The 9,957-nt window shown below is 35.6% G+C and overlaps 1 protein-coding gene across 1 annotated transcript; it reads left to right on the top strand.

The window, feature by feature from the left end:
* Positions 1-5,542: 5,542 nt before the first annotated feature.
* On the top strand, positions 5,543-9,729 carry LOC104098733 (uncharacterized). The gene is made up of 7 exons (XM_009605540.4): positions 5,543-5,760; positions 6,082-6,117; positions 6,679-6,816; positions 8,068-8,154; positions 9,034-9,081; positions 9,170-9,246; positions 9,347-9,729. Exons 1-7 carry the CDS (start codon positions 5,686-5,688, stop codon positions 9,504-9,506), a joined length of 621 nt encoding a protein of 206 aa, XP_009603835.1. The 5' UTR covers positions 5,543-5,685; the 3' UTR covers positions 9,507-9,729.
* The last annotated feature ends 228 nt before the right edge of the window (positions 9,730-9,957 follow it).

The raw sequence follows: 9,957 nt of genomic DNA, 5'->3' as shown, positions 1-9,957 counted from the left end.
ACTCTCCCCTCCCACAATTATAAATAGGGGTCTTCAAAACCCAGAAAAGGGGCGAGAAGTTATAATAAGAAGCAAGAAAGAGCTCGTGGATCAAACACTACAAATTCCTCTACAAGTTTCAAGCTTCAAGCAATCAAGTTCAAGCTCAAGAACGAAGAACAAATCAAGTTCAAGCTTAAGAACGAAGAACAAATCAAGATTCAAGGAGTACGAGTTCAAATCAAAGTTCGTGCTAGTTAAATTCAAGATCATCGTTCGTAACAACAAATATAGGTTCAAGATCAAGCTCAAAGGCCCTTGAATTTATATTGGGAAAGTAGAATCAGAAGAACCATAGAGATTGTACACTCAAATTATTTGAAATCAAATACTACGATTGTTGCAATATTTTTTCAGTCTTGATTTTATTTTTTCGACTTAAATTTATTGTCTATAAATTTTGGAACGCCCACTGGGACAATCTTTGCCTCTCATCTCAACTTTTCAATCACCAAAGTTCAAGGTAATGCATTCGATTGGTACACAGATCTCGAACCTAGATCCATCGATAATTGGGAGCAGTTAGAGCATGGGTTTCTCAATCGTTTCTATAACATAAGACGCATTGTAAGCATGATCGAACTTACAATCGCTCATCAACGAAAGGATGAGCTAGTTATTGACTTCATCAACCGCTGGAAAAGCTTAATCCTCAACTGCAAAGATCGCCTTAGCGAAAGTTCTCGCATCGAAATGTGCATTCAAGGCATGCATTGAGGTCTTCGCTATATCTTACAAGGCATAAAGCCCAAAACATGTGAAGAACTAGCAACTCGTGCTCATGATATGGAACTAAATATAGCAATAAGTACAGATCAAGGGCTACCTGTCTTTGAGCCTTACGACGAAGAAGAAGAGCGAGAAGGCGAAGATGAGGGCAAGTTTTCAGTCGAAAATGAAACCGAAGAGTCTATGCATGTCACTATGCTCCTCAACGCACGAGCTTAAACTGCAAGATATAATGTTCCTCAACGCACTAGCTTAAACTGCAAGTTATAATGCTCCTCAATGCACGGGCATAAACTGCAAGTTATAATACTCCTCAACGCACGAGCCTAAATTGCAAGTTATAATACTTCTTGGCACATGAGCCTACACTGTATGTCATGAATCTCCCTAAATTTGAACTAAAACTTTAAGACGTAAAGCTCTTCAAATTTGAGCAAAGTCTTCAAATTGTAAAGCTCTTCAAATTCGAGCAAAGTGTTCAAGTTGCAAAGCTCTTCAAATTTGAGCCAACTCTTCAAATTGTAAAGCTTTTCAAATTCGAACAAAGTGTTCAAGTTGCAAAGCTCTTCAAATTTGAGCTAAATCTTCAAATTACTACGCTCCTAGACGCACGAGCCTAAACTGCATGTCATGAAGCTCTTCAAATTTGAGTAAAATCTTCAAGTTGCAACGCTCCTAGACGCACAAGCCTAAACTGCATATCCTGAATCGCTTCAAATTTGAGCAAAATCTTCAAGTTGCAACGCTTCTGGACGCACGAGCCTAAACTGCATGTCATGAAACTCTTCAAATTTGAACAAAATCTTCAGATTCCAAAGCTCCTCAAAATACGAGATTAAATTGCAAATCACCATGCTCCTAACGCAAGAGCATAAATTGCATGTTACTCCTGGCGCTATAGTGTAAACTGTGTACGACCAAAAAAAAAAAGTCCGCTAGGTTGAAAACCTCGAAAGAGGCGGCCTAGGCAAAAGTTAGGACATTAACAACAAAATAACCCATTCTAAACTATGGTATGACTTGATCTTCTTCACCGAGGTACGTAGGCAACTTAGAGTTTCATTTTAAGTTCAGTTTAAGCCTATTTAACGGGTCGGGTTGACCCGTTTCTGAATCGGCCCGGACCGGTAGTTAGGGGGCGGGTGGGCTGGGTTAGGGGGTTGGTCCGTGTAAAAAAAATCCGGTTAACCGGACCAGTCAAACCCGATCAAGGAAAATCACTGTTGAACTGGTTAACCAGACCGACCCGGTTCAACATTGATTTTCTGATTTTTTTTTTTAAAAAAATAAAAATAAAAAATCATTTGACCATTGGTAACAGCCCCCTTTTCTTCATTTCTTCAATCATCTCTCATTTCTCAAACTTAAATTCTCAATTCAAGTTAAATCATGCCCCGTGATTCTAGAGTGCGCTTATATGTTTGGGAACACTTTGAGGTGGTAGAAGAAAATGAAGAATTTCACAAAGTAAAGTGCAAGAACTGTGGTCGAGTCTTAAATCTTCGTCGAAAGTGGGAGGGCACAGGTTGTTTAAGGAGGCGTATGAAGAGTTGTCTTGAGAGTCCTCGAGAAATTCGTATTTAAGATTTTAAGTTGATTTGAGACAATTTGTGTTATTTTAAAATTATTAGACATATTATGCTTAATGTTTTAGTTTGTTAGATTAATTTGAAGTATTATTATGCAATAAAAATTTGAAATGAAACTATGAAAGCCTTTGAATTTAACACTCTAGAAGATGGCCAAGAAGGTCATATTGATTATGAAGAACTTACTAAGGCAATGCAAAACCTTTGAAGTTCTAGATTTATATTTAATAATTAAACTTTGAATTTACTTATTTTTTATTAATTTAATTGTTGTTAAATATAAACTTTAATTTGCAAGTTTGAACTTGCAAATTATAAGTGCAATTTTTTTCCGTCTTCATTGTGTTCTGTTATCTTAAATTCTTAATGAAATATTCAAATATAAGAATTTTAAAATCTTTGCATCCTTTATCCAAACACTCTTTTTATAAGATTATTTTTTTGTTTTATATTTTTACTTTAGTTAAAAATAAAAATAAAAATAAAAAAACCCGGCCCGACCCCTTAGGTCCGGAACCGTTCTGGTCCAATTTTTGACCGGATAGGCCAGACCTGTTAATCCCGGTTTGTATAACCCGCAACCCGGCCCGGATCGGTGACCGACCGGTCCCTTTTTTTTCTCGATCCGGCCCGGCCTGACCCACCCGTTTGTCACCTTTAGTTCAATCGCATGCATTCAAAATATACATGTTACCCCAATCGTTATTCGAAGGAAGAATTATGAAATATAATCCACTTGATTGGAACTTAAAAATCGGGCTTACATGAACTTTGTGCCTTATCAAGAATTGGTGGTTCAATAGGGGCAAGCCTGCATTGATTGGAACTTAAAAATCCACTTGATGGATGTAGACTTTTAGTAGAAGGCCAAATCTTCAATTTGAAGTTCTCAAGTTCACCGGTCATCAAGTTGAATTATATAAGCCCTCCAAATCTTCAAGTATGTCGCTTTTCAAGTTAAATTTTGCAAGTCCGCTGCCCTTCAAGTTGAAGTCTACAAGTCCGCCAAACTTTAAGTTGAAGTATTCAATCCCTCCAAGTCTTCATGTCCGTCTATACAGTGATGGGGATTTATCCGTCTATATAGTGATATAGATTTCTCCGTCTATATGCTGATGTGGATTTGTTTGTCTATATGATGATGAGGATTTGTCCGTCTTTATGTTGGTATGGATTTATCCGTCTATATGTTGATGTGAATTTGTCCGTCTATATAGTGATATGGATTTCTCCGTCTATATGCTGATGTGGATTTGTCTGTCTATGGTAATGGGAATTTGTTCGTCTTTATGTTGGTATGGATTTATCCGTCTATATGTTGATATGGATTTGTCCGTCTATGAGGAATTTATTCTCTTGTATGTTATTGTGGATTTGATCATCTATATGCCGGAAAAAAAGATAAGAAAAGAAGAATAAATTACCTTCAACTCTTCCAAGCGTCAAAGACAGATTCAAACAACTTCCAATCACAGTAAATTGATGTTCAACAAAGAAAGAACCTGAAGCTATTTATAGATTGTCAAAAAAGGCTATGAACAATAAATTGGTCGATGTGGGATCAGGTATATAAGACGGCTTTTAGAATTGTTTTCCATATGGGATTCGGCCACTGCAATGTCTCTTCGAAGAAGGATTTGTCTAACTTCGGCGGCAATATAGGAACTCGAAAACAACTCAATTGTTGTTGGAAGTGTGAACTGAAAATGAAATTGTATCTAATCATTACAGTAAGGAAAGATTCGTTTCCTAATGGGAAATGTAGTCACTCGAGGTTACAATTTTATATTAAAATTATAGTTTGTCTTTGTCCCTATTCGAAGGTAAATGGTCATGACTTTGTTCAAGTAATTGACTGGATGTACATGTAACAAATTGCATGGATGATACTCTACGTTCTAATCTGGCCCGCGGCAAATTTAATAGTCCCTAATAGTTCATGACCCGTTTTCGGTTACGATAAGTCTATACCTTAACAAGTCTTGAAGTAGGGGCATTTATAGGCATATAAAATTTATTGGATTTAAATTTTATAAATAACTTGAATTATATTTTAAATATACTAGTCCAAATAAATATTTTGGGCTAATATAATTGGATTAATTATATAAATCCAATGTTATTGGGCTACAAATGATGAGCTCACCTCATTAGGCCCAAGATATCATCTTCCTAGAGGTCCAGTTTGGTGCCACATACCAAATGACGTGGCACAACAAGTCAAACGGAAAAGACAATAGGATCATGTCACGTGTCAAAATGACAAGGCATGCCAAATCAAATTAAAAGGCCAATGAAACCGCGCCACGGGACATGTTCGGGCCAATCAAATGCGACCTTGTCATACTTCAATTTGATTGGTCGGAAATAGTTTGTTCTTATTATAACTCTTCCCTCCCACAATTATAAATAGGGTCTTCATAACCCAGAAAAGGGACGAGAAGTTATAATAAGAACCAATAAAGAGCTCGTGGATCTGCAAATTCCTCCACAAGTTTCAAGCTTCAAGCAATCGAGTTCAAGCCCAAGAACGAAGAACAAATCAAGATTCAAGGAGTACGAGTTCAAATCAAAGTTCGTGTTAGTTGAATTCAAGATCATCGTTCGTGACAACAAATATAGGTTCAAGCTCAAGCTCAAAGGACTTTGAATTTATATTGAAAAAGTAGAATTAGAAGAACCATAGAGATTGTACATTAAAATTATTTAAAATCAAATACTACGATTGTTGCAATATTTTTCGGTCTTGATTTTATTTTCTCAGACGCAAATTTATTGTCTACACAGTGCTTCTTCCATCTTTTCTTAGCCGATGGTCTATCGAAAATAGTCTCTCTGCCGTTTCAGGGTAGGGGTAAAGCTGCGTGATCCCACTTGTAAAATTACACTGATTGATTGTTGTTGTTGTTCCTTCAAAAAATATCTACCTAACTGGATTATTTTGGTTTGTTTTTTAAAATCATATTTTTGTCTCATAAAAATTCGATTACATTAGGGAAGAAAAAAGAAAGAAGATAATGAAAATAAAATTCATACATATTGTTCGGAAAATTAACATTAATTAGATATATAGTACTGTATATCAATAACTATCAATAAGATCAGAGTGGCGCAGCGGAAGCGTGGTGGGCCCATAACCCACAGGTCCCAGGATCGAAACCTGGCTCTGATAATATGTTTTTGTCACTTTCATCGAACTTGGCGTTCAAAGCAAGCACTGCCGTTGAATTCATAATACTAATAGAGTAGTATATTTTTTTTGAAGTCTTCCCATATTTTTCTAGTTCTGTACACATAGTGTGATACATAGATCTTAGGATTATTGAACATGCCTGAAGACTCTTGTACTGACCGTGCTCTCTTTGGCGGCGCTATTTCTAGCACTTTCCCTCTCCGTTTCCAGGTTTTTCCTTTTCCAATTTTCTACTACTCCACTTGTTTCTACATATTACTATGATTTTCTAAAACTACTTTTTGCCAATTGCCTTTATTTCTGCATTCTATCTGATTTGAATTGGGCAAACCCGAATAAAGGAAGGCGGTGTGATATGTTATGGCTGTGTAAAAAATAGCCTCCTACTTAAATGAAATGTGTCTGAATAAAACTGAATGGACATAGAGGATTCATATAGGCGATTTAAAAGCAAGTTTTTAGATATTTTATCTGATTGTGTGCATCAAGTGAAAGTATTGAGGATGTTGTTGAATTTCACTGATTTTGCAGGATGTCAGTAATGTGCGTCAAGTTCCTGATTATCAGGTTTGTTCCCTTCTTTCTTCTTCACTTTTGGTCAAATTAGAGACACCCTATTTGCAATTTTATGAGTAAAACTTTAATCTTGGATGAAATTTCTGATTTTTTTTTTTTTTTTGGGTGTGTTTATTCCTTTGTTTCTAGTAGTTTGTTTAATGTGTTTTCTGTGTTTGTTTAAATTTTATGAGATTGGTTGCCTTTGTTCTTGTTCACTTTTGATTAAATTAAAAAAATAAAAAATTGCAGTGTTATTTATTAAAGGTTAATCTGGTCGAATTAGAGACACCCCCATTTGCAATTTTATTGAAAAATTTTAATCTTGGATGAAATTTCTGGATTTGTTTTAATTTTTCATTGTGTTTTTTCGTTTGTTCTTCTAATGTTTTATATGAGGTTAGTTGTCTTTGTTCTTGTTTACTTTTGATTGAATTAAGAAAAGGCATACTTGCGATGTGATTTTAAAAGGTTAAGCTTGGAAGAAATACTGGATTTTTTTCATAGTGTTTCATTGTTTTTTCTTCTTATCTTATGTTCAAATTTGTTTTACTTTGCTTATTTGAATTGCAGGAGGTGTTTGTGGACCCTGCGCGCGATGAGAGTTTGATTATTGAGCTTCTGGATCTGAAGGTGGATGTAGCAGACAGTGGAAGTGCCACCTGGTTTCTTCAAGATCTTGCAAATGAACAAGATGCAGAGGGAACTACGGTAAGCTCTTTCTTTCGGACAACTTTTTCTCTTCTCTTCATTTCTGCTTTATTCCAATTTTATCTGCTTTTCGAGGTGGTGAATATCAGATATGCTTATATGAACTAATTGTAGGGACATGACGATACTCTGATGACTATCATTCTTTAATTTGTTCGTTTGGATTGTTGTTCTTGTTTTTGTTGTTATTGCTCAAATAATTTAAAATCAGCATATATAATGGACACAAAGAATTCATATAGTCGACCCAATATAATTTGGATTGAGGCATGGTTGTTTGATTGATTCAACCAATAGTTTAAAATTGAAGTAGGAGGGACTGCAAAACTCATCGAGTTAGGTGGACATTAAGTTGGATGAGTTGTTTGGTACGACAACTATCATATTGTGACCTTATCAAAAAAGAAAAGAACTATCATATTGTGACTCTTGTCCTTTCGTCAAATTTCAACTACTTTGTGTTTCTCTAATTTAATGTGTGAATTCTCATAAACTACTCAGGCATTTGGTAATCATCGAACACACTGATGCACAGAGGGAGAGTGAAATGAAATTTATTTTCCTTTTCCATTAACTGGTCCTAGCAAAAGCAGGAAGAAAACCTCTTAAGAAAAGGCTACTACTTCCGAGGGAAATAAAGAAAGAACATCTTGGAAGTGGAGATAAGAAAGGACCAATATTTTTGTTGGGCCCTGCTTCCTCCTAAAGTGCTCTATGTTTTTCACAGTCTGAACTTATATCAAAAGAATACTTTGAACCTCTGCAGGCTGGTCTGTAGACCTCTTGCATCTTTCTCACTTTCATACATCCCAAATGAAGAATGCATCTTTCACAGAGATTTACTTATTGATCCAAATTGAACTAACCATCCAAAAGCTGCACTAAATCAGTAGAGTTCCTCCATATATTGCTGTTTAGTTCTATATTTTCATTTCCATTTCTTTCAAAAGAATTTTCTGATTTCAAGTTGTTTAATGTCTATTATTCTGGTATTATCTCCTTTTTTGAGTTAACATAATTATGATTTTACTGATAACTCTCTGGGGAGTTTTTCTTCAAGATCCGATAGTACCTTGCCAAATAATTGGTCTTCTACTACAATCATATAAACGGGAAATTTTTTACGTGAAAATGTGCGAAATTGAAGTGTGCATTTTCTTAAAAGCTTGCACTTCAATAATTGGTTAAGCCAAATCATTTATAAGTTGTTTGGTTACAATTATCTTGTTGATTCTTTGTTTGTATCTACAGATCATCGAGCAGTCCGCAGTATTTGAGGCTACTGGATTGTGCTATAGAAACACGCCTGCTGTCATCTCCACTGCTGTTGGTCAAATGGTATGTTAGTGTTATTTTAGAATTACTGAGCATTTACTGATGATCTCAACTTCAGTTGGCATCTTATTTTATGGATCTTCATGTGTATGACATGGTTTTTCAAAAGCTGTTCTAATCTCTCATCGCAATTAAGTAAGTTCCCATGAGTTCTTATACCATGTGGCTGAAGCATCATTTATTTAATGATTATTTAGCCTTTCTAGAAACCATAATAACCTTCATTCTCTTTACAGTAAGTTGTGTCGTTTATGCTCCTGTACGGGGACGGTATTCAGAATTTGTAGTTATCTTCACAAAGTTGGTAAATCCATGTGTATAATTTTCTGAAAACTATAACTCATGGCCTTGATGACTTGTATTTCTTTTTAGTAAGGCCTTGATGACTTGTATTTGCTTTGAATACAATTTGTAGAGGAGCCCGGTCCCTTTATCAGCTCACCGAATCGTTTTTTTACATGTACTACATGCGTTAAGTGCCTCGGCAAATACACTTGAAATTGATTTATTGGCGAAAGAACTTAGGGATGGTGCTCCCATGTCATGTTTGTGATGAAAATGTAAAATGCATATATTTCCAGAAGAGGATTTAGTTTCCAGCCAGATAGTTCCCTTTTCTTTTACTTTTAAGAGGTAGTATTTTAGTAAAGCTAAAGTATTTTTCTTCTTCATTTACTGTTGCATGAAATAATTTTTCTAGAGAAATGAAAGTAGATGTAAAGATTGTTAGATCTACCAGAACACATATTTTCAACTAGGATGAGAGTCGTGGACAATGCTAGCCAGCTTGTTGTAAAATTTCATAAATTGCTTTCGTTAGTTGATCAAATTTATCATTTCATGTTGTCAATCTAATTGAGATCAACCTTATTCAATTCATAGGCCGTTTCTAAGGGAAGACAAGGTAGGGAGGCACAGAACTTGGTTAAGGTAAATTTGTAAATTCCCTTTTCCACCCCCTACCCTTACCCCGTTGCAGTTTTAACTGCAATATGAGATCTGATCGCATCCCATTCAGGTGTACCTGGCAAACCTTCGCCTTAAGGAAGTTGGGACAGATATTCTCGTGACTGCATATGAGCCTTTATTAATAAAGTAAGTTGGGAGCTAACTCGGTTTACACCTGGTTATTTAAGCTATGAAGTCAATTAGGCTTTTTGTTTAACGTTTTCATCGTTTACCTTTGTGATTGTAGCCCCTTGAGTGAGAGTGCTAGCACAGTCGGAGCTGGCGTAGCTGTACCTGCTGCACAATCTGGAATTATGCCGATGGCTGAGGTTTTTAAACTTGCAGTCCCTAGTTTCAAAGTTCATGATTGGAGCCTCTTTGGTACTGCCACTCGAGGTGTAGAGTGATTTAAAGAATCGCAAACAGTCACACAAATCTAGCATCTCTTTGAGTATTATTGGTCCATTTTTCAATGGCATATCTGTTCTTTGTTATTCTGTTAATTGCTTAAAGAGTTCCTGTTGTATAGAGTAGTTTGGTGCACAATTTCTACTTTCATCTTTTGTTCAGGATTGTTGTGTATAGTGCAGTTGCTTTCCTTGGATAAAAGCAGCAACCAATATGACCAGATGTCTCTTGACTTCTAAATATCACATGCAGTTGAGACAGATAGCATAGTTTCAAATATAACTAGGAGGAATGTGAAAATAAATGTAATAAATAACTTGAGAATTATTGAATTAACAATCAGTTAAGTCTATACTACTATAAATGCGTGAAATGTTTATTGACATCTACCTTTCAAATATTAAATTAAGCTACATTTCGTATGTGATACAATTGCAATAGAAAAAAGAA

Source organism: Nicotiana tomentosiformis, chromosome 11 (assembly GCF_000390325.3).
Source record: "Nicotiana tomentosiformis chromosome 11, ASM39032v3, whole genome shotgun sequence".
Classification (NCBI taxonomy): Eukaryota; Viridiplantae; Streptophyta; class Magnoliopsida; order Solanales; family Solanaceae; genus Nicotiana; species Nicotiana tomentosiformis.
This window is presented reverse-complemented; position numbering and strand designations above follow the sequence as displayed.